The 24,597-nt window shown below is 48.9% G+C and overlaps 1 protein-coding gene across 1 annotated transcript in view; it reads left to right on the top strand.

Moving 5' to 3' along the window:
• Positions 1–24,597, top strand: part of Rps6ka2 (ribosomal protein S6 kinase A2) — a 134,051-nt gene that overhangs the window by 42,309 nt on the left and 67,145 nt on the right. The window contains exons 2-3 of the mRNA XM_028782624.1: positions 11,328–11,444; positions 19,422–19,503. Of these exons, the coding sequence (XP_028638457.1) occupies positions 11,328–11,444; positions 19,422–19,503 (199 nt within the window). The remainder of the gene's footprint in view (positions 1–11,327; positions 11,445–19,421; positions 19,504–24,597) is intronic.

Raw genomic sequence — 24,597 nt, 5'->3', positions numbered from 1 at the left:
TTTGTATGTACAGCTGCAGTGTGTGCATTTGTATGTACAGCTGCAGTGTGTGCATTTGTATGTGCAGCTGCAGTGAGTGACTTTTGTATGTGCAGCTGCAGTGTGCATTTGTATGTGCAGCCGCAGTGTGTGCAGTGGGTGACTTTTGTTATGTGTAGCTACAGTTAGTGACTTTCGTATGTACAGCTGCAGTGTGTGCATTTGTATGTGCAGCTGTAATGTATGCATTTGGATGTGCATCTTCAGTGTGCACATTTGTATATGTGCAGCTGCAGTGGGTGACTTTTGTATGTACAGACTGCTGCAGTTTATGCAGTAGGTGGCTCAAGTATGTGCAGTGCACAGCTGTAGAGGCAGTGCATCCAGTGGGTTGCTACAGTGTGTGCACTTGGCAGCTGGGGTGTGTACAGGGTGTGGCTAGTGCAGATCCAGTTCCACTTCCAAGGTGAGTGCAGCTCTGCCGAGGACCGCAGGGTGGCATGTGAGGCAGACCTCTCTCTAAAGGCATGGAAAGAGTACAGATATCAGGTGGGAACATGTGATGGACTGGACCTGTGTGAGGGCAGGAAGTCCACGTTGATGAAGGAGAAAGCCATTCTTGCCTTTGTGTGTAGCAGCAGGCCTGGCCTGGTTTGGAATCACCTTCATATACGTACCATAAATACCATGAGTTAATTAATTGTGCCGCTGGCTTGGATTCACTGGCTTACGAACTTAGCCATGTCCAGAGTGAAGAGTGGCCTTTGGTGCCTTCAGTGACACTGTAAAAGTGATGATAGATAGCCCCACTTAGTTCCAGTTGGTCCTTGGTCAGCAGTCACAGAATTGAAAACAGTGGGGTTCTGTGGACTGAGCCTGGCACGTGGAGCCAACACCGCAACTGGCCCTTTTGGCAGTGCCATGTAGCAGGCTTTCCAGAGACTGTTCTGAAATTGGTGCTGATGTAATCCCCCCACACCCACACCCCACCAGAATAGTCCAGTAATAGAAAGAACCGGCCTCACCTTGTTCCAGTAGGCTGGTGATAAAGCCCGGATGCCAGATTCATGGAGCCCAGATGCTGGATTCCTGGAGCCCAGCTAAAAGGTGCCACAGACATCGAGGTCGGCTCTGGTTACCTCTGTTAGTCTGACTTTAAGTGACACCCTTTCCTACCCTGCTCCTATGCTGGGTTCCATGTGTCTCTCTTGAGGATTCCCAGAACTGCCTGCCAGTTTTACACCCACATGGGAGAACACTGTTTTGTTAGAATGTCCTCCTGGCAATGTCCCCACTGGCACTGATGGTTGCAGCAGCCCACAAGCTTTGCATCTCCTGGACAAGTCCATGATGTTCACAGATGCATGTGGATCCTGGGTGCTAAACCCAACGCCAAGCCCGTGGGCTTTAAGGTTCTCCCTGGAGGCATCTAGCCCAGCCGTGATGCTCTCCTGCCCAGCTCTGTGCCGAGCACCCACCTCCAGAGGCTGTGGGGTTGGGGGTTGTCTAGAGTGCAAACTGTTTGGTTCAGGCTATCACCTGTGAGATCTCGGTTCAATGAGGTGTTGACTTGGTTGCAAATGGACTGCGTTTGGTACTGGAAAGGTCATTCCCAGGCTGCATCCTCTCAGAAGAGCATGTTGACAGGACCACTGTGTAGTAGTAGTTTAGGCCTTTAGTTCCCTAGGAATGGATGCACCAAAAGAAAATGCGTGCTCCCAGGGAAAGCCAGAGGAAGCTAGGGAAACGACAAACCCATACCTCAGAAGCAGCCTCTCCTTCTTGTGACTCTTCTAGCTTAAACCATGCACCTCTTTCCTGTTGGTCCAAGGATTTGGAACTAGTTGTGAATTCAGTGACCTGGGGTGGGGGTAGGGCACAGAAGGTGATGGGGGTGAGGCAGCGCCATCCTGGCAGGGGACTGAGTGTGTGCAGTTCTAGTTCCGTTATCCTCACAGGCCACTGATGGGCCCAGCCATGATCTCCAGGCTAACTGTTATCATGGATTAATTTTAGCATCAGAAGAGCGTTTGTGCATCCTCATTGTTTAAAACAGTATTGTAGGGGAACCATAAAAGGTGCCTTTAGTGAGATTTCTGTAGAAGACTCGTTTTTTTCTTTTTCTCTTTAATGTCAGAGGTTTGCCAAAAGGTTTTTTCGAGAGACAGGGAAACAGAACCCATTGTTACACAGGAGGCAAGAGCTGAGCAATCAAGCTGAGACTCTAACATTGTGATGGGGAAAGGAAGATCCTGTTCACCTCACAGAAGCTCTGAGACTCAACCTCAGCACGTGAGCCTCATCGGGTTGCTCCCACCAGGCCCCCCATGCCTTTGCTTTGGCTCTCCAGGCATATTCTAGGTGCCCATCTTAATTTGTCCTTGCTTCTAACAGGTCCAACTCTGAGGTCCAATTCACAGAATAAATCCTAGAGCTAATTTGGGTGTCAGTCCCTTTTCCACCTGTCATGGGAATTTTCCTGGGCCAGCCCAGCCGGAATGCACTGGGGTGAGCTCCCCTTTCCATTCCCACATGTTGAGACACCAGGCATCATTTGTATGTCTCAACTGGGGTGAGCTGGAGGCAGAGTCCGTGTTACCTGTCATGATAGCCAATGGCATCCCAAGGTCAAGTTCCGAGGAGTGATTCAGCGATTTGTTAGCTTCATTGCTCTTTATGAATGTACACACATAGATGCATGTGCATGCGTGGTCACTGCTTACATGTCCTGTGCACTGCCTGTGTATCGGCCTCTCATCCCTTCTCACCATGGGATCCTCAAAAGCAAATCTACTGCTTAGTCACGTGAAACCTCTGTGGTCCTCAGTTCGTACCTGCCCTGGCTAGCAGACAGCATCTTCTCTCAGAGCACTTTGAGGGCAGAGTGGTGTGAGGAGTGTGGATGACTTGCCTGGTACCAGCACAGAATATGGAGTTACTGCCCCATCAGCTCCCATAGGCTGCCCCTTCCTGCGTGCACATTAGTGGATTGAAGTCAGACACTTCTTTTGTACCAGGAAGGCGCCAGGAACACTAAGGGCCAGTTTCTAGACCAAGGCAGGCAGAGCAGAGTGAAGATAACAAGGAACTGAGTCAGGCTCATTGGAGACATTGACAGGACAGAAGAAGAAGGAGGAGGAGGAGGAGGAGGAGGAGGAGGAGGAGGAGGAGGAGGAGGAGGAGGTGGAGGAGAAGAAGAAGGAGAAGAAGAAGAGGAGGAGGCGGCTTACCTGCTTAGTGAGGGCAAGGTGTGCAGATGAGCTCTTTTGCCTGGGAGGGAGGGAGGAGGGAAGTGATGCGTGTGCACGTGAGTGCGTGTGCACGTGAGACCCTGGTAGGTGGGGTGACACAGCAGCGGAGAGAGTGAGCCAAGGATTCAAAGTTTCCGAATGGGCAGACATCAAAGGGAGCTTGGGTGTTCATCTTCTGAGGCTGGCGAGAAGGTCTATAGACAGTAAAGGTGGAAATGCACTTGCAGGTTGGGGAGCATCGAGTTGGTGTCCAGTTGTCTCCCAGTTCCCTCGGACGTTTTGGGGTGTGGGTTTGTGTGTGCACTCGAGTAACTACTCCCCAGCTTGGAAGAGACGATTCCCACTGATGTCATCATTGAAATCACTGGGTTGTTTTCCTTATGGGTGGGTCAGTTGAGCTCTTTCCTTCAGCTGAATCACGTCCATATTGGCTGTCTTATGTCAGGGAATACGAATTGGACTCGCCAGGCACACCTGCCAGTGCCGCGGATGAGTCTCAACAAGGCATGCTGGCCTGGGGTATCTGCCTAAGGAGGGGGAGTGAGACTTGTGGCCATTGACAGTAGTGAAGACTGGGGAAGAAAGAGTTGGCAGCTTCCAGGCTAGGGAGCTGGTCCTTCAGTTCCCCAAGTGTGTGCTGATCTTCCATTCCCCAGGCATGCATTTGGTGAGACAACCAGGGGCTTTTCATGATGGTGAGTGGGCTGCTAGCATTTTCCTCCTAAGGAGTTCTTGGATATGGCAGGAACACACGATGTGTTATGTACCAAGTCCACTTGTGCCACCAGCCACCAACATCCTCTAGGCCTACCTCTGTGAGAGGCATGATCCCAGGCTAGCTGTGAGCACAGATTGCTGCTCAGATGTGTGAAGGGCGCTTCAACAAGTTTCAGTGCTTTCCGTTCTAAGTAGAACTCACCAGAGCACTGTGGACAGCCTCCCAGAGTAAGGACACATAATCCAGGCAGTATTTGTAGAATTGTTCTAATTGAGAGAAAACGGTAACTCCCGATCCTCTCTTCTTGGTTCTTGGTTTTCTGATTGTGGAGGAAGCTTTGTGCTATTTACTCTGCCCCTTGCCTGGTGCTGAGTCTCCCCCTCCCATTTCCAGAGTCTCCAGGATAAAACCTGGCAGTCTTTGACCCTCAACCCCGTCAGGGCATCTTGCTTCTTTCCATGCTGAGGAGCTGTCTGTGGAGAGGTCCTTTGACTCAAAGGGACTGATGATGTGTGTGAGTAGTCTTCCCTGGGAGGTGCTGGCATGCACGAGTAGTGTCCATGGCTGCAGGATGCCTTTCTAGGAAGAGGATGAAGACTATACAGGCCAAGAAAAGTGAGAGTATTGAACGACAGTGGCAGCAGCCAGGGGTCTTTGGCAGGGAAATACAGAGCCTAGAGGCCAAGGCCCCTGATGCTTCCACGTGGAGGTCAAGGGGATGCCCAGTGGTGTAGGGGCCAGGATGGGGTGTCCTGCAGTAGAGGTGCTTCTTTGACTCTGTTGACTGAGCTTGGAAGGAAAGAACATCTTGTAAAACGCCTGCCACATCCTAACAGACTAGCTCCCGATGAGGAACATTCGAGTTCCTGGATACAAAGAGAAAGACACACGAATTCTCTTCTCTCCCCAAGATTTCTACACATGAGTGGCAGCCCTGATCTCACAGCTGTCATTGAGTTTTCTCCCTGAGAAGAGTTCCTTGTTGGTAACTGTCACATCCTAAGGACAGCCCATCACCCTCACCGGTATGCTTTTTTTATCTGGAGGTGCTCTTCCCTTGTCTCATGGTCTTCTTAAAGCGCACTCCCACTATAAGCAAGGCATCAGTGGCTCTGCTGTAGTGTCACTGGATGTCGCAGTCACTGCCCTATAACTGAAGAGACACCATAACCACAACAACTCGGACAAAGGGGGCATTTAATTGTGGCTGGCTTACATTCAGAGGTTTAGTCCATTAGCAGCATGGTGGCAGTCAGGCAGACATGGTGCTGAAGGACCTAAGAGCTGTCCACAGACAGCAGGAAGGAGAGAGGCACCGGGCGTAGCTTGAGGGTTTGGAGTCCTGTAGCCCACGCCTAGTGACATACTTCCTCCAGTGAGGACCCGTCTCCTGATCTCTGTCAAGAAGCACCACTCTCTAATAACCAAGCATCCAAATATATGAGCCCCTGGGGGCTATTTCTATAGAATCCACTGTAGTGGTGGAAGGGGTGAGTCTGGTGAGAAGGAAGGACGCCATCAGTACACAGCCATGCTCTGTTCCCTTTTAGGGACAGGTCTTTTCTACTTGGATGTAGGAGTATCCAGGACCAGAAGAGGGGATACCTTTCTTCATGCTTTCTTTGGTCATGTGGGAGAGAGTGAACGTGCTTAGGCATGTGTTGGCGGTTCTAGTTGTCATGTGTGCTTGCAGCCTGCCCCAGTCAGGACAGGCATGCACAGTTGGAGAGTGGAGAGGGAGGAGAACTGTGAGACTTCCTGCAGCCAGCAGCGCCGTGCTCACACCCACTCTGTGGGTTATGGGCAAGCCCACTGTCACACTCCACTCCTGAAGCTGGTCAGGGGCCCAGTGCGTGGTAGACCTAAGGCTTGAAATGAAGTTAAAACGGACTGGATCTTGTGAAAACCTGATACCAAAAACATGGCAGCAATTTTCTGCGTAACCATTATTTTAGAAGTTTGAAATACAATAAGAAAAACATGTTTCTCTGAGAAGAAGCTGCTGAAGACTGAACATATGAGCTGTATCCATTTGCTCAATAAGTAGCAAATCCTAGAAATGTGCTAGAATGTTCCATCAGCCTAACCCTACCCTCAACCAGCCACTGTTTTTGGAGTCTTCGGAGGAGACATTCTGAGATCTGAAGCCCAGTTAGCCAAGAGAAGACTTTGCCCAGCTCTCTGTGTGTTGCAGTGGAGCTGAGTTCTGGGTGAGATCCAAGAATACCTACACAGATCTCATCAGGGATTTGCACTACTGTCCCCAGGCTGTCATTCCGAGACAGAAGGGCAATTCAGAAACTTCCAGAAACAGCTGCTGGTAGGCTGGTTCTCTCTTTTAAGTGCCTTGTCTTTTCACCAGAGTTTGTTTACAGCCGTGCAGGACTTGGCTCAGATGCTGTGTCTTCCAACCACGGTTAGCCAGAGGTCTGGTGACAGGAAGACAGTGATAGCCGATAGCCGATGAATGGCTGCCACTCCACGTCTGGGGAGAAGCAGAGAGGAAGAGTTATAATTCTGACTGGGAACACTCTGGTAGCTGGACCAGCTCTGAGGCTCCTTCCTGTTCTGTCTCAACAGCCTCTCCTGGATCACACCAAGACTGGTGGCCGTTCCCTGTAAACTAACCACTTTTCTTGTTCTGTGTTAAGAGGCCAGATCAAAACCAAAACCAAACAAACACCCCCCAAAAACCATTCACTAGTAAGTGGCCAAGGGGCTTGATAGCTCCACAGCACAGGCAGCCCAATGTTTAACACAGGCAGTTATCTTAATGTCTGTTCCTGTGCTAAGGCTCAACTCTTCTCACTCTACAGATAGGGAGGGTCTAAGAATGGTGAGGTCATGTGCACGCCAACACTGGATGCTGTCTTGAGCTGGGTGTCCTCCAGGGTCAGCACTTAAACTATCCCACAAGGTGTCCCTTGTAGGTGCTTACAGAGTAGATGCTGTGTAGATATTTTGCTGGAGAGACAGTGACACACCAGAGACTATACAGTTGACACAATACACATCTCGTCCTGTGGAGGAATCTATGGACACTGAGATGGGTGATCTGAATCCCAGTGGCTTCTGGGAGGGTTGGCTAGGCCAGCCTGCTTCTTCCAAACCATGACACAAGGTGCAGGGAACACGGAGCTCAGGATGGAATCCACCTGTGGAATGTCACGGAGAGGGTTTGCAGTTGGTCTTGCTGTAGGTCTTTTGAGTTCTTGGTGCTCGGTATTCCTAGAGAAGTGGAAATGTCATCTCAGGAGCTGTGTTGTGAGACTCACAGGGATGCAGCTCCGGGGAGTTTATCCCCTCTCTTCACAGCCTTCATTCGCATCTGTCATTGGAAGCCTGTAATTGTTGGTTTGTGCGGGCTTTAGTAAATACCTTTGTTCTACTTGAGTCTTCCTTCTGTTCCAGGTTCCCAGCTCTGACAGCTCTATAGACCAAGCAAGGACAGACAATAGTACCGTGTTGGGGTGGGAGGCTGCATTGGAAAGCTTGGAGCTAAATCCATTTATTTTCCTTTTGCTAAATATGTCATAATCTTTTAAAAATGTGAAATAGCTAAGTTGACTACAACAAAGAGGAAAGAAAGAAAGAAGAGGCAGAAGAGAGAGAGAGAGAGGGAGGGAGAGCGAGAGAAGGAACGCAAAGGTGTGAGGAAGTTATTCAGTAGATTCCTTTCCATGAGGTTTCTGCCTGAAAGTTTTCTTTAGTTTCAGAAACGGGTAAACCACCTGCTGAATTCTGAAGCCTGTGGTTCTGCTGTGACAGTCACTGGGCTAGTGAACGCTGTGTACAGCAGGGCAGCCGCGTCACGCCCATTTTGATCCCAAAGAAGGTACATTTCTAGCAGGAAGCTGAACTCATAGCCAAGGCCAGAGATGGAGAGACAGAGTCCTCTCACTGCCTGCCACTCAGGAACCATGGCCTAGGAGACCTCCTGTAGAGATTTCACAGGCAGAGTATGAACCCAGCAAACACTTGCAGAAGTGGCTACCCTGCTGTATTGGAAAGGAAAAACCAACTCTCAGGTCCTTATCTAGAAGACCAAGAAAGTGAGATAAATGCATGACACTTGATTCAGAAGTCTATGATTGACATCCAGCCGTGATTTTATATTATTATTATTTATTATAATCATTACTAATGAGTATATGTAGTGTGTGTGTGTGTGTGTGTGTGTGTGTGTGTGTGTGTGCTCTTAGAGGACAGAAGAGTGTGTAGGATCTCCTGGCTGGAGTTACAGGTGGTTATGAACCACCTAACATGGGTGATGGGAACTGAGCTCTGGTTCTCTAGAAGCAGATGTCAGTCAGTCATTCTTGGCTGCCAAGCCACCTCTCTAGCTACCATGTCATCTTTAAAGGCTTTTCTTAGTTTCCCAGATTGATACCAAGCCTACCTCAGCTCTCTTTCTCCTATAAACACGTTGGTCCCTGGGTTAGTGCACAGCTGTCCCCGCTGCACAGGGGACTCCCACCATGCACCTTATTGAAGATGCTGTCCCTGCATCCAGAGGAGTCTTTCCTGCCAAATGTTAACACACCCGTGCGACTAAGAACACTGAGCTTCTTTTTCTACCCTTTTTCTTTGCATCCAGAAAGTATTCACACCATTAGTTTCTACCCTTTTCTCCTTGCAGCAGGTTATCTAATCTTATTTGTTTTCCAAAACACAGAGTTAGTTCTAGCTAAATGTGGGCTCTAATTAGTGTGGCCAGGTGGGATAATGGTAGGTGAGCCTTGGGAATCAGTACATCTGGGGAGGTGGCATTTTGTAGCATCCAGTTTTCTTGTATAGACAGACAAATGGTCATCTTGCTCAGCTTTACATGTCTGATTTAGAAGACAGAGAGGGAATTCATTGCTTAGGCCACCATCAGTTAGGACGTGGCATTTACACAGTAGCACACCCTTAGGACTTAACTTCCAGATGGACAGAGGGCTGACTAGACTTAGATGTTCTGACAGGCTCAGAGTCCTCAAGGGAGCCGAGTGTGTTTTAGACTTTCCTCTCCTTCATCTCCATCTCCTTCTGTAACCGCCCTCAGTCTCCCTTACTCTGTTATGTCCTGTGTGTCAGTTTTTCTCACCCCTCATCCATCCCATTATTTATCCTCCTTTGATCTCCTTTCTATTCAATATATTATAATAAAATTAAAATATAATTATATAATTTTCCCTCCCTCTTTTCCCCCTCACCCCTCCGTGCACACCACCTCTCTCCCTCTCAAATTCATGACCTCTTCATAATTGTTACGTATGTGTATGTGTATGTGTATGTGTATGTGTATGTCTATGTCTATGTCTATGTCTATGTCTATGTCTATGTCTATGTCTATGTCTATGTGTATGTGTATGTGTATAAATACACAGATGCACGGATCCACTCTGCTGAGTCTTTCTAGTGGACTTTGTGTGTATGTGATTTCAGGGCTGATCATTTGGAATTAGATGACCAGTTAAGGGAACGTGTCCCTGTGTGTAACCAGCCCCGCCCCCACCTCCCAGCTCTCCCTCTCTCAGTGGTTCTTAGCTTCATGTAGTCAGGAGGTGAGATTTCCACCCTTCTACAGTGTTGTCTATTGCTTCATTGTTCCGGTCCTGTTTAGGCAGCCATATTGCTGAGGTGCCATGAGTGTAGCTTCACTATCCTTTCTGTTTTACACTCCTGTGTATGTGTATTTATGTGTGTGTATGTATGTTTGTATGTACGCATGCACACACACACACACACACACACACACACACACGCACATTATAGGCCAAATCTGTATCCGAGAAAGAATATGTGGTTTATACAACAAACCTGTAGCCAACATTCTAACTGGAGAAAAACTAAGCACATCCTCTATTGTTGTGAGTGAGACTCAGTATCCACTCAGACCGTAATTGTTCAATGGAGCACCCAGATCCTCAGCTGCAGCAACACAAGAGGAAGACATAAAGGAGATTAAAAGCAAGAAAGGAAGAAGGCTAGCTATCCCTGTTTGGGGCTCTACTCCAATAACTGCTTTTGTGGCTGTCCTTCCTACTTCCTGCTCTCCTAGAACATTCTGGAACCCTGCAGCCATTCAGTAGGATTTCTGAGAGCTCATTGTCATCTGTGGCATGCAGAGGTGACCCTTGTCTCTGGTTTCTCTCTCACAAGTCACGAGATGGTATCTTTGTAAGTGGAGCTGGCGTCTGGCCTTGAAACCAGCTTCTTTCCCCAAACATCTAGTTATTTTTAAGAGTTCTGTTCCCTCTCTGACTCCACCACCCCGACCTCTCTCTCTCCCTCCCCCCACCTCCCTCTCTCCATGTGTTCCTGGCCAGCCTCTTCCCTTCTCTCCCTCCTTTCTCCCCCCCTCCTTTTCTATCTCCTCTCTCTCTGCCTCCATTCCCTTGTCAACCCCCCTTCCCATGCTCCCAAATAAACTTCATCTTATACTTAAAAAAAAAAAAAGTTCTGTCCTCAGGCACTGAGCCAGAAACCTGCATTTAGTGTGATTCATGACAGATCATGTCATGGCTCCCGGGGAACTGCATCGAGAGCCCAAAAGCAACTATTTCAACATGAGACAGGGAGCCAGGCATAGCGGTGTACGCCTGTGGTCCCAGGCCACACAATTCTCTGTAACATAATATCTGATGTAAGTGGTCATTGCCACTTGGACTAAGTTGAGGTGGAAGGCTCTGGAGTCAGTCCTTGAATGGAGAACTAAGCTTACCTGCTGCTCTGTACCTCAGATATCAAGAGGAAACCATGCTTGCGTTTTGTATGGAAGGAAGAGGTAGGATGGCTTCTTCCTGCTGGCTGTTTGGGGATGACCCCCCTGCCCTATCTGATGTCAAGAGTCCTCCCACCAAAGGCTGATGTTGCCAGAGCCCGAGTTCTTTGTATGTAGGAAGTCACATAGCTTCAGGATAGGATGATGGACACTGTACTGATGCTGTGTGGGTTTTATGGAGAAGAACAGCTCTGGTTGAGCACTCTGTGCGTTATCTGTGTCAAAAATACTGGAAAGTGAGGTGGGATGAAAATAAGTCCTGCATTTCCACGTGGGAGCCTCTCCCAGTCTCCCAAGCAGTGAAGCTCGGCACCACCGGGTCACCATTTGATTCTTGGTCTTCTGAGGCCACATTCCACACACGCTGTTTGTTACCTGCAGAGCGATGTTCATGGAGAATATATTCTGGATTTCCGGTGGCATTGGTGTGAGGTGACAGAAACCTCTGGAGGAGAGAGAGCATTAAAGGCTTACCTGCCACTCATACCACACCATCTCAACCCCCTTTCTGAAAGCCCCCAGAGCAAACAACTTTCTCACATTTAAGGGTACAGATGGCTTAAAGGGGGGCGTGGCTGTGTCCTAACTGCACATCACTGCTGTCTTGCAGGAAGAAGGCATTGTGAAGGAGATTGACATTAGCAACCATGTGAAGGAAGGCTTTGAGAAGGCAGACCCCTCCCAGTTCGAGCTGCTAAAGGTTTTAGGACAAGGGTCGTATGGAAAGGTGAGTCGAACGGATCAACACTGGTGGGCTGGCATCAGATGCAAAGGCAGTACCAGCTGAATCTGGCAGAGTTTGGGCATGGAACTGGGCACGGAACTGCCCACATTAGCTGAGCCTGTGTTTGTCAGAATCGTGAGCCATGAAGAGCCGGATCACCCACATTCTCCTGCTTATCAGGTTCCCCTTGGCTTGTGGTTGTTATTAAAGGAGCCAGATTATCCCATTCAAGCCCGGGAGTCTTGGGAGGGGCATCCTTAATAGCTTTTTTTGAAAAAGAAGTGACTGAGGGGAGAATAAGAGAAAAAGAGGGGGGAAGGCCTTCTCTGGATTGGCCTACACACAGCTGTCAACTCAAGAATTAGGAAGGCCAGGATTTGGAGTCTGTCTCCTCTCTTCTCCTGGTCAATGGCACAGTGGTTTTGATACCTTGATACCTTGATTTCCCCACTTGTAAAATAAAGTTAACTAACTTATTTTATATCCTTTTGCTGTGAGTTAAATTAGTCGTGAGTCCAAGCTGGAAGGGCTTGTGTGCTGGGCCTGCACATGTCCTTATATCTGTCCCACAAATCATGGCAATGGCGGCTGATCCCTCTCAGGAGATGGGAAACGCTGGCTCTTTCCTGGTGCCCCATCCATACACAGTATCCACTGGACTAGCAGCTAGATGGGTACACACTGAGTGCTAGAGCAGAAGGGCCTGAGTACACTAGGAAGCCAACGCTCCCTGAAGTATGAACAGAACTGTCCCGGCGCTTCAGAATAACTATTTTTTGTGTTGCCTGTGGATGTTTGCCGAATCTTGCCGGTCTTCACATGACTGTGCCAGAAAGAGGGTGGGCTCAGTCCAATCTGACTCAAGTGCAGGAACGAGAGTCCTGAGGTTTGGAGAGATCTCTTACAGGTTCCATTCCTTTGACTGTGTTTATGAGGCGGGATGCCTTCCTTCCTTCTCTCTTTCTACATGGCCAAACAGCAAGGAGCCTGTTTATACTTGTGTATGTTACCAGTATAATCATGAGGTTTACAAAGTGCATGCTTAGCAGCGTCCTGAGGCTTATGGAAGTAGCAAAATAAAGCTCTGTCTCTCACATGTCCACAGAGGTTACTGTAAACTGAAGACAGAGCCTGTCTGAGTTGTCAGTAGAATGGCTCAGTATTAATAAGAAGCAGAGAGAAATTGGGAGATAATTTTTTTTCTCTAAGGGCCAGGATTTGAAAACACAAACAAGTGTTCTCTCCCTTTCCTGCCTTTCAGAAGCATTACCCATGTGCTGTCTCATGAGGGAGGAGCCTCTTCCAGTGTAAGCTCATGCTAGTGGGGCCATTCTTTCCCAGGACGGAAGTTCTGCCATGATGGCTCTGTTTCTGGGTAACTCCTGTTTTATTGTGGCTGCTACAGCTCCATCCCAAAGAAGAAGCACTGAATTCCCAGGGAAAAGGAAACTGGGTACTCCCCAAGCACCTCAGAGGAGTGTCCTGTTAGAAGTCACTTGAATAGTAGCTGCCCTGAACCTGGACATGTCTTGCTCAGGAATGGGGCCATTAAAAACATGGTTAAGAAGGAGGTCTGAGATGTGGAACAGTTGATAGGGTACTTCTCTTGTACTCAGGAAGCTCTGGGTTCAGTTCCCAGCGCTGCATCAACTATATGTGAGGGAACACACCTGTGTCTCTGCACTCTGGAGGCAGAGGCAGAAAGATCAGAAGGTCTGTCATTCACAATGGCTTATTGAGTTCAAGGACAGCCTGGGCTACATGAGATTCTGAGTTCAAGGCCAGCCTGGGCTACATGAGATCCTTTATTTATTTTTTTAAAAAAAAGGGAGTGGGGAGAGGAAAGGCTTTCTCAGGCTCCGAGTACATTTTATACTTTAGCTTGACTTTTAAAAAAGTGTTTCTATAGGACAAATGTTTGACTAGGCTCTGTTGATGTAGAGATGTTAATGACACGATATATAGCCCACCTCTTCAGTTCCTAATCTTATATGGGCAGGTGGGACAAAGGACTGGTGTTGGGTGGGCACCCGTCAGGAGACGGGCAGAGGAGGCGGTGGGAGGGTATGCTCCTGTGGGTGTCGCACCCCGAGATCTGTGCTCTGTCTCAGAAAGTGAGGAGACCAGACTAGGAGTCTAGAAAGAAGTGGGTCGCCCTGGAGACTCACTCAGGCCTTCATGGTCACTGCACGGCAGCTAAGGGGGATGGGGGGGGGGGGTCACAAGTCTTGCCACGTTTGTCTGTACAGGTTTTCTATTTCATGAGAGCAGCATCAGCAGCCGACCGGGAACGCTAGCCCTGGTCTGACTGACTGCCCCACATGATCTAACCCCTGCAGTACAGGCAAATGCACAGTGTACTTCTACATGTAGGGCAGGCACATTGAAGGCCATGGTCTGCTCCATTAGTCTGCATGGACCCCAGGGCAGGCCATGCGTTGAAGCCCTGACCCCAGCATGGGTGGCTATGGTCCATCACTGAGCCTATTGTCCCACCTTTTTTACCTGGGTGGCTGAATGAACCCTGACACAAAGGAATGGAAAACCATGTTTGCCCCGACCTCAGCAGAGGGCCACTGCACTCCAGCTGTGTGCCTCTTTCTGCTTGTGCTCCCTGGTCAGATGGTTACATGAAGCCTCTGAATAGGGAGACTCAGACTGGGATTTCTCTCAAGCAGCAGGTGAGTCTCATCTGCTATGGGTCCCCATGCCAGAACACCCTAGAACCTGAATGCTCTTAGCCCAGAGACTGATCTTACATGGTATGGTACCCTGTGTCCCAGAAACACATGGCTTAGATGCTGTAGCATGTAGATGCTGGGCATGGTGTGTGGATCTTTCTGATGCAGCGTCTCCTCATCTGTGTTGGGTTACAGCCCATCAGCACTGCATGAGTCCTGCGGTGTCCAGGCTTGGAATAAGAGGGTGCCTTTGCCATCAAAAGAAAAGTGGTCTAAGCTTAGGAGAGTGAGGAAGCCTGCCTGTGCGTCCCAGTGCTGAATGGGGTGGTAAAGGCTGGCCGCTCTAGGGCAGAGATGTAGGATCTACCGGAGCCTGTGGCTGGGTGGAGATCCCACCTCTTCCAGCTCCCTACAGCTAGCAACCCTCTCCTGAGAAATACCGAAGGAGGAGTAGACGCTTTCTCTCCTTTTTCCTTCAAAATTTCCCGGAGTGTGGTTAATTGTGAGTCCCACATTCCGAGAAGGGAATAAGCTGACCTTTTAAAATGTCCTTGCTTTTTTATAACTCAACAGTGGCATTACACGAATGGAGCTGTAAATGCCTTCTTTTGAGGGAGATCGTTGCCTGGGAGTTCCCAGAAAGTAGCCATGCTTCATTTGCTCAGCCCCAAGCGTCCTGCTGTCTGAGGTCCCCTTGCCAGGCTGAGAACATGTTGCTAAGAGAATCAGTCAGTGATGTCTTCGATTACAGTGCTCCTGAGATTGTGTGTGTGTGTGTGTGTGTGTGTGTGTGTGTGTGTGTGTGTGTGTGTGTTGCATCTGGCCTGGGCTGCACAGCTTGTTCTGAAAGTGGGACAAGTCATCGCACACCGTAGCACACACGGTTGCTGGGAGCATCGGGGCGCAGTCAGCGCACACGGCTGCTGGGAGCATCGGGGCGCAGCAGCTACAGTTGCTAAAATCGTCTAAGTTGCTCTGGGGCTTTCTCACTGCATTCAAATAAATTTCTAAATTGTAGAAGCAGAGGAGCAGGAAAGGAATGCGTGTGCCTCACCTGAGCGCTGTCTCTGTCTCTGCTGCTGTGGGAACTCAGTCCTCTGCCTTGCCCCTTCTCTTAGGGGACCTCTGTCTGCCTTTCTAATCACCTTAGTGAGAACTGCTGCACATGGCTCTAATTCTTGGCACTTAGTAGAAGCATATTAATAGTGACGGAGTGCAGCTGTTCCTATGCCTTTTAAAAAGCAGAAACCCTGCCTGAAAACAGATGAACGGAAGCACTAGCCACTGCTGTCAGTAGTTTCATTATTAAAATCTGAAATACAATGAGGATAGAAATGTTCCGTGCTTACATGCTGAGGCAGGAGAATTGCTGTGATTTTTGAGTCCAGCCTTGCCTACAGAGTGAGTCTCTGTCTCCAAAATACTTTAAGCGTTTTATATGCAAACATCTGCACAGAAATTGATATTATCTTAGCTAATTTATGATTGTCCCTGCCCAGTGCACTGTGGGTGTTGGTTAGGCAGGAGTGCCCTCTGCGGCCATGATCGTGGCCTCTGTCTTAGCCCATGTTGTGCTTCTATAACTACATTTTCAAAGACTAAAACCTGGACAAGTTCTAAAGAAAAGAAACCCATGTGACTCATGTTTCTGGAAACCAGGAAGTCCAAGGGTGTGTGGCATCAGTCTAACCACGTTGGTGAGGACCTTCCTGATGTATAGTAATGTGGCACAGGGCTCACCAGCTTCTCTCCCACGCTGCTGTGAACTTGGGGGACTCTGTAATATCGTGTCACATGGGGCTGAGGGCGTGGAGGGAAACACAGAGAAAGGCCTGCCAGTCCTGAATGCAAGCATACTGCTTCCTCTTCCGAGGCTTCTCCCGGCAGAATGATTTTATGACTAAGTTTCCACTATGCAAATCTTTTTCTTGGGGCTTTTGTCCCAGTTATAACATGACAGAATGGAGGAGTTCATCTGTCTACCGGCCAGAGTCCTGTGAGGGCTTCAGCAGTGACCCAGGGTCCTGTTCTTCCCATGGAGACGCGGTGACCTGGCCATGGATGTATGCGTCCCTGACTCCACACATTGACATGCAACCACTACAGTATGGGTGAAGGGAGCGTGATGTCTGCTGGCTCCTCAGTGCTCAGCTCTGATGGCTGGCAGGAAAACGTGATGGTCCTGTGGCTGAGTGCACAGACTGCACTATAAGCCTCAACCTGCTTTCCAGCTCTCGGCCTCCTGAACTGCCATGGTCTGCATAGCCGCTGGGGTCCCTCATACCACCTAGACTCCTGGCTATACCCCCTGCTCCCTCCTGCCTCTTCCTCCCTCCTGCCTCCTCCTCCTCCTCCCTCTTGTTGCCTCCCTCCTGCTGCCTCCCTTTTCCTCCTTCCTCCTCCTTTCTCCTCCCTCCTCCTCCCTCCTGTTGCCTCCTTCCTGCCACTTTCTGCCTCTTCCCTCCTGCCCCCTGCCCCTTGCCTCCCCCTACCCCCTGCCCCCTGCCTCCTCCTGCCTCCTGTCTCCTCCCCCTGTCCCCTGCCCCCTGCCTGCCAGGCATTAGCAATTCCACACTTGTTTGACAAAGTGAGGATAGATGCTGTGGGTGTCAGGAACAGGCTGGGAGAGTGAATGGAATTACATACACTGAGTCAGTTCAGACACAGAGTCTTCGCAGTCAGGCTCTAGTGCTTTTTGCTTTCAAAAAATCCCTTATTCCAATGAATAAGCGACATCGCTGCAATGAAGACAAGAGAGATGCTTTCTCATTTCTACCTGCCTACCGGGAAGCTCATTCCTACAGCAAGGAGGTGGCCTTGACCCAGTATGACATTGTCTAGAACAGCAGTTCTCAACCTGTGGGATGCAAACCCTTTGGGGGCTGAACACCTTTTTCACAGGGGTCGCCTAAAATGATTGGAAAGCACAGATATTTACTTTCTGATTCACAACAACAGCAAAATTACAGTTATGAAGTAACAATGAAATAATTGTATGATTGGGGACACCACAACATGAGGAACTGTATTAAAGGGTTGCAGGACTAGGAAGGGTGAGAACCGCTGGCCTAGAACGAGAGATCTTCCACCTACAGAAACTTGTAGGGATGTGGTAGAGCTGTGTTCAGGGCCATGTGGATCTGAGGGTCCTGTGGGTGGGTTTGGTGTCTGAAATCAGGGTGGCAGTTGGTACCTATGAGACTGAGCCCCAGGCTCTTTCTTGGGTCTGTACCGTAGACTTGTTCATCTAACCATGGAGATGCGTACAATACACATTGATGTCTCAGTGACAGTGTGTCCCCATGACTTCCCAGGACCCTGTATGTTTCTGAAGGTGCTGATCACCGTACAAGGCAGGGCTCTTCTCTCCTGAACCTTTGCCATCTGGCAGAGAGCATGACATTTCCCCATGGACATCACATAGTCTCCTCTTCTGAGGGATGTGATTACAGCATTGGCAGTGGCCAGGAGGAGTTGGGTAGAGGCAGTGCTGGGGCAGGAGGCAGCTGAGTTCCCTTCAGGACACAGGATGTAAGTGTGGGATTGATATTCCATCTACAGATGTGTGTCCTGGGTTTGGACAATGCATCCTCCCCCCACTTCATCTGTTGTGCTGCTGGAATAGATGTCTGGGGTCTCCTGGGAGGACAGCAGATAGCAATTGGTCCATACCTTGTCTCTGCACTGAGAGATCCGGCTCCATACTCTGCAGGTTCCTCAACAGTCTCCTTGTCAGAGACAGAGAACCAGGAGAGTGAGGACTTACCTACCACGTGGCTAAGGAAACCCGAATCCCTACTGTGATTGATGTTACAGATAAGCTCCTGGTGGTGCTGCATCCGTGGTCAGTGTAGGCTCTCTAGAGTTTGCATGGAACCATAATACCCCAAAGTGCATGCAGGAGGGCTGGGCATGAGGAAAGCCTTGGGGAAGGAGCAATGCAACAGATCCATTTAAGGGAAACTGCCTCTGCCCACAGCTACACCACAGCCCAGGGTGCCAGTGTGGGCTCTGCCACCCAGCAGGGCTTACATCAGTGGGAAAATTCTTTTCGGAAGCCATTGCTTTGTTCATGTGTTGAACATTCCTTTAAAACACTTAGCATTTTTCTTCATTATTTTTTTTTTCCAAAATCAGCAATCTCGCCTTAAGTTCAGCCTGTCTCAGGTATCTTTTGTTTTGTTGATTAGTTCTTGCATCAAAAGTGTTTTCAGAGAATGTTAAATACCCACAGACGTGTACTTAAGGGCCAGAAAAAAAAAAAAAAAAAACCTGAGATCTTCTGCTGCCCACAGCTAGAATCTTGTCCTGGCTAGTCTCATGTCAACATGACACAAAGTTAGAATTACCTGAGAGGAGGGAGCCTCAATTGAGAAAATGCCTCCATAAGATAAGGCTGTATGCAAACCCGGAGGACATTTTCTTAGTGAGTGACAGGGAGAGCCCCATCTATTGCTGGTGGCTCCGTCCCTGGGCAGGTGGTCCTGGGTTCTATAAGAAAGCAGCCTGAACAGGCCATGGGTAGCAAGCCTCTGTATCAACTCCTGCCTCCACTTTTCTGCCTTGTTAGTCTTGACTTCCTTTGATGATGGACTGTGATGTGGAAGTGTAAGCCAAATAATAAGCCCTTTCTTCCCTGATTTGCTTTGGCCATGGTGTTTCATTGCGGAAACTTTTAAGACCAGTCAAGGTACAGAGAGTTCAGATAGGAGTAGCCAGTGCAGTCTGGTGCAGTCTGATCTGTTTGGGTCTTCCTTCTGGTACCCAAACCAGATGCAGGATGGTGCTCCGCACAGAGCTGCAGCAGGTAGATGAAGCGAGTGTTGGAAGCCTGAGTGATGGAGATAGCCTATATTTCCTATGTGAACCGACAATCAGAGCATCCTTCATACTCCCTTGTCAAATCCTGTAAAAGAGTGCCCTATTTCATCTCTGCAACCGAGAAAGTCTCAACAGAAGCATCTTAGAGGAGAAAGGGCTTCAAAGCCCAGCACTGCAGGGCAGTCACAGCAGCAGGAGGTAGAGACAGGTGGTCATATCCAGTCAAGAGCACAGAGGAACGGACACAGGAACACTCACTTGTTAGCCTGCTAGCTTATACTCAGCTCCTCCACTCCCACACAGTTAAGTACCTCCTGCCTTTGACTATGCCACCCATAATGGGCTTGTTCTTCCCACATCGGTTAGATACTCTTACAGGTAAATCCAATGTAGGCCCAGGGTGTCCAGCCTCTAGATTGTATCCAGTCAACAATTAAAGCTAACAGCACAGATAGTCACTGTGTTTCCTGTTCCTCAGGTGTTCTTGGTGAGGAAGGTCACAGGATCGGACGCTGGTCAGCTCTACGCCATGAAGGTCCTGAAGAAAGCCACCTTGAAAGGTAAGGGTCCTGGGAGGGACCAATTGCTTCTGAGCTACATCACTGCAGTCTTCTTGGGAGTTTGAGGAAATACTGTTCCGGCTTGGTCTTCGTGGTTTCAGGAACCGCTCCCAGAGGAGGGCACTAGGCACTCGATCTCTGGATGATAATAAGCTATAGCCATTTCCCGGGTGCTGTAACTATCCCTGCAAGTTTCTCCAGCTCTCAGAGGAGAAGCTGTTGTATAAGGAACGTTCTGCATATGGTCTGCTGCGGGAACCATGTGGGAAACGAGTAGCGAGAAGGAAGCCATTTGTTCCACTGTGGCTCCACAGTAGGACGAGCACCACCCGGCACACTGGATTGCTCAGTTTCACAAATGCTCGACTCGCAAATGTGCTAGGCTCCCTTGTTGCCCAGTGACTGGGGGTTAGACGTGCAATGAACGCTAGCTTCCATCCTCTGGTGTGCTATCCTCCCAGCGAGGTATAAGCAGTCAACACAAGGGCCTGCCCCAAGCCAAGATTCAGCTCACTCAGGCCTGCTCTGTTCTGACCATCCTCTTCATCTGTCACTGAGGGGGATCCAAGCCCCCACCCCCCAGCATAAGGTTCACACCAGCATGGACATGATGTGACAGCGGCTCGTTAGTGACGTGTACGCCCTGTACAGGTGGATCCTTGACTAGTGGCTGATCTGGCAGGAGCATGGGAGCTCATGCTTAGACCCTGGGCGCTGTGAGATACAAAAGATGTCATGGGGCACTTGAATTTTTTAGGTCCTATCATGTGCTGACCTTGGCAGCAAAGGATCCAAAGAATGTGTTATTCTGTGCCTTCAACTCATTTGATCTCTAGCCGGGGAAATAAAGCATATGTTTTCAAGCAGCATATAACCAGTAAGCTAGGGCGATAGATGTATGGACCAAGTCTCTGTAGACTGTAAACATCTTAGTATACAGGCCAGAAAAATTCTTCCATGGGAGGTGGCTCTGGGGTTCAACGGATACTTGAGATCCAAGGCCTCACATTAGACTTGGAAATTATTTTCCATAAAGGAGATAAATTGGGTTGGCCAGTGGTTAGAAGATGCAAATACTGACTACTTCTGCTGGCCTGGGCAGAGATCTGTCCTCTGAGTGTTTCTAGGGAAGGCCGCTGTAAACACTGACAAGTGGCTTGCAGTCATGTAGGAGCAGAGCCTGTGGGTTTTCCACAGATCATTCAGATCCAGAACTGAAGGCTTCTTTCTTAGAGCTGACATAAGGTTATGGGCAGTGTAATGTTAGTACAGCTAGTTGTTAACTGAATATGGTGAGCCAGTCCAAAATCCTTCACAAAAAATGTTAAGGAATTGTTCTTTATGGCTGAGAAATGTATAGGGAACAACTCCACCCAACATTTAGTAGAATAAACTTAAGGATTGTCTCAGAGAAAAAGACGTTAAAGCCCTGCTAGTTCAGGATCATTTGAAAGTCCTCAAAATGGACCGCTTCTGCAGTTCTTCAGAGGCAGAAAAACCCTGTCGTATGTCCCAGCTGCCCCACAGAGACCCAGTGTCTCCATCAGCAGCTCAGCCGTGAGCGCAAACCCCACCGTGCACTGTGATGTCTGTCGTCATCGCTGTCACCTGAAAATGCACACTTCAATGTGTCTCTAAAGATGTTTCCAGAGAGGTCCAACTGAGGAGAGAAGGGCCACTGTGTAGGTGGGTGACAGCACCCATGGACAAATAAAGAGGGAAGGAGGGTGGAGTGCTGGCAATCTGTCAGCTGTCTGCATCCTAGCTATGAGCGCAGCACGAGAGCTGCCTCCTGCTCCTACCATGGTGGACTCTACCTCACATCGTGAGCCCTTCCCTCCTGGGGATGCTTTTCTTAGGTCCTTTGTTATCTTGTCCTGTAGTGGGATGTGGTCTGTCCACACAGTGTGTATTTTGTGGCAGTGAGAATAAATACAATACTGATCCATGCCACAGTGTGGATGAACACAAGGACAGGACGCTGAGAGGATGAAGGCAGACCCAAGGTTCATGTGTAATGATTCTAGTTTCTTGACGCTGAGAAGACTGACTGAGCTGGCTTTGTGGACTTGTCGGAAGCTACAGTTGTGTGAGGAGGGAACCTCAACTGAGAAAATGCCCCATAAGATTAGCCTGTAGGCAAGTTTGTGGGGCATGCTCTTCATGATCATTGCTGTAGCCCACTGGGGTTAGCGCCATCCCTGGGTAAGTGATCCAGGTCACCTAAGAAAGCAGGTCGAGCAAACCATGGGGAACAAACCAGTAAGTAGCACTCGTCCATGGTCTCAGCATCAGCTTCTGCATCCAGGCTCCTACCTTGACTTCCTGCCCTGGCTTCCTGCAGTGATGGACTGGATGTGTAAGCCACATAAGCCCTTTCCTTCCCTAGTTCCTTTAGGTCTTAATACAGCAACAGAAACCAGACAGGACATTGATTCAGGAGGCTGTGTACCTGTGGCTCTCGAAGAGACATTGGAAACATAAGCTTGAATTCTTCATGGGCCTGGACTTCTCAGGGGTAGAGAAAATATTTTAAAATGGAAAGTGTCGAGGGTGAATTCCTCTCAGATAGATCCAGAGCAGGTGCCCTCTTATAATTGAAAACAAAGGAAGGTAGGTGACAACAGCTGCTGACGTCATTGGTGCTCAGCCCGAGGAGCATTTCTCTCTTGATGGTAATACACCCGCCCTACTTTCTGCTCTACATTAGCCTTCTCTGTCCTTCCTATCCCTTACCTCAGTTCCCTCTGCAGTCACATGATGAAAGCCTGGCAGAAAGAAGGAAGGGAAGAGCACATTGGGCTCACGCTTTCAGAGGACTCAGTCTGGGGCTGTGTGGCTCTGTGGTTGGGCAGAGCATGGCAGTAACAGGAGTTGCTGAGGATTCTCTTGATTTCTTGGACACTAGGAGGCAGAAAAAAGGGCAAGGACCAGAAGTAGCCAGAGCACAAACACTCCCCAAGTACCTATGTTCTCCAGTTAGACCACACCTCCTACGATGCACATTCCAGTAATGCCACCAAATTGTGACTCTGCCTTGGGGTTAATCTGTCCATTAAGTCAGGGCCCTTATTGTCTGGTTGTGTCTGGAAATGTCCTTCCAGATACACCTGGGTTGAGCCACAGTAACCACTTAGTCATTTCTCTATCCAGGAGGTTGACAATCAAGAGAAGCACTGCCCGAGTGCAGTCATCCTCCTCCCCTGCTCTGGGAGGGAGGGGAAGCAGAGTGAAGGGGGAGAGCCACTAAGGAGGGCCCCGGTGCTCAGCCTGTGCTGCAGCATGCCCAGGCTTGAAGGACCAGGAGGCTGTGCTCTCTGTGCAGCCCTCACTAGCCCTTCCTTCATCAGAGACAAGCAGAATGTCCAGCCTATAACTTCTACAACCATTATAGAACCTGTAACCGTTCCCCTTGTATGATGGGCCTTTGAAATGGTTTATAGTCCAAGCTGATTTGCTCTTGAGAAAAGCCTTCTAATCCAGTCTTAAGTAGTATGTGAGACTGCATCTCCTGGATTGTCATAATGAGTGCCCCGAGCCTGTGTTAAATGTACACACACACACACACACACCACACACACACACACACACACACACACACGTCTGCATCAGCAGAATAATATGGGCATGTAAACAAAAACTCTGTTACCAAATTACAGATAACTTTTATTTTTTTCTCCATGAATTGTATTTCAAAATTTCAGCAACAAAACCCCTCGAACCTGGTGTCTTATAGTTTTTTAAAAAACAAATACTCTAGAACAGCATGTTTGACTATGTGCAGTCTGTTACAGATCATGAAAATGAGCCATATGGGAAAGAGGAATGGGAAAAAATTGATCTCCTTGTGCTCCTTCCAAAGTCAGCTAAAATCAAACATTATTTTATATTCCACACCGTTTCAGGTCCCCGTAATGGACCATCACTAAGGAATAGATTTCTCCCAGAAATTCAATTGGGTTTCTTTCTTAAGAGAAAATGGAGGAGCCTCACAGAGCTCGCTTGCGCTCGCTCTCTCTCTCTCTCTCTCTCTCTCTCTCTCTCTCTCTCTCTCTCTCTCTCTCTCTGTGTGTGTGTGTGTGTTGGATACTGTAATTTGTGGTGGCTGTCGAGTGGACTCCTGGCCCCCTTGTGCTCCCACTGGGCTAACCCCACTCTTCCCACATGGGCTTCTTTCTCAAAGCTGGGAGGAGAGTCTGCACAAAAGAGTATTCAAATTGGTTTTACTTCCAGTTTCTCCGTATCCACTAAGATACTCAGTTCCTTCCTCTCTCCATCCTACCCCCAGCTTGACTGTAAGACATGCAGCAGAGAGAGGTGTGTCTGTAACACCCACGCTGTGTCCTCCCCTTGCCAATCACGAACTCTTAAGAGTATAGTCACCAGAGGGAACTGGAATTCAGTTGAATAGCAAAGTCATTTTGAAAAGGAAGAAATGAAGAGGGGATCGGGGCTTGTGGAAACCATTTTTTTTTTTTGAGACTTTAGATTGTTTCTCTGCAGTGTAGTGCCGACCAGGAGTGCAGGAGGGGGACTGCTGTCAGTGGGAGTCCTCGGGACCTGACAGGGAGGATAATAGTTCTCTAGGCTCTATTTTACCCTCCAGTCTGGAGTGTCAGGCACAGCCCCTCCTTTCATCACAAAGGTGACAAGCAGTTTCTACAGGGGTGGCAAGCGCACCATAGCAGGACGAGAAAAGGAACCCTCAGGTACATGCCCTTGCTTGCCAACCCAGCTAAGGTCCACCCTCTTCCCAAGCCCACCCCCACTTCATGACAGGATGGTGCTCCATAAGGACCTTTATAGGTTTTTGTGTTTTTGAATTTGGCAAAGTTTTGTGACAGTGTAAAGTAACTGTGGGAAATAGTTTCCTGTTATGTGTTTTAAATATAGGAAACCCTGGAGTTTGACATCTCACTCAGTGATGGAAGAGTTGACTGAGTGAATGTTCTCCCCAGAAACACGTTCCTAAGCATGAGCCCCGATGTCAAATGGACCTGATCTCTTCTGTGCAGTTCATGACCTGGTAAACAGGCACTGTTACCAGCCATCAGAGATGTTCTGTATCGAGTGTGACAGTGGCTTTCTTCTAGA

Source organism: Grammomys surdaster, unplaced genomic scaffold (genome assembly GCF_004785775.1).
Source record: "Grammomys surdaster isolate TR1022 unplaced genomic scaffold, NIH_TR_1.0 810, whole genome shotgun sequence".
In the NCBI taxonomy this organism is placed as follows: domain Eukaryota; kingdom Metazoa; phylum Chordata; class Mammalia; order Rodentia; family Muridae; genus Grammomys; species Grammomys surdaster.
The sequence above is the reverse complement of the archived record's forward strand: the minus strand, read 5'-3'. Positions and strand labels throughout refer to the sequence as shown.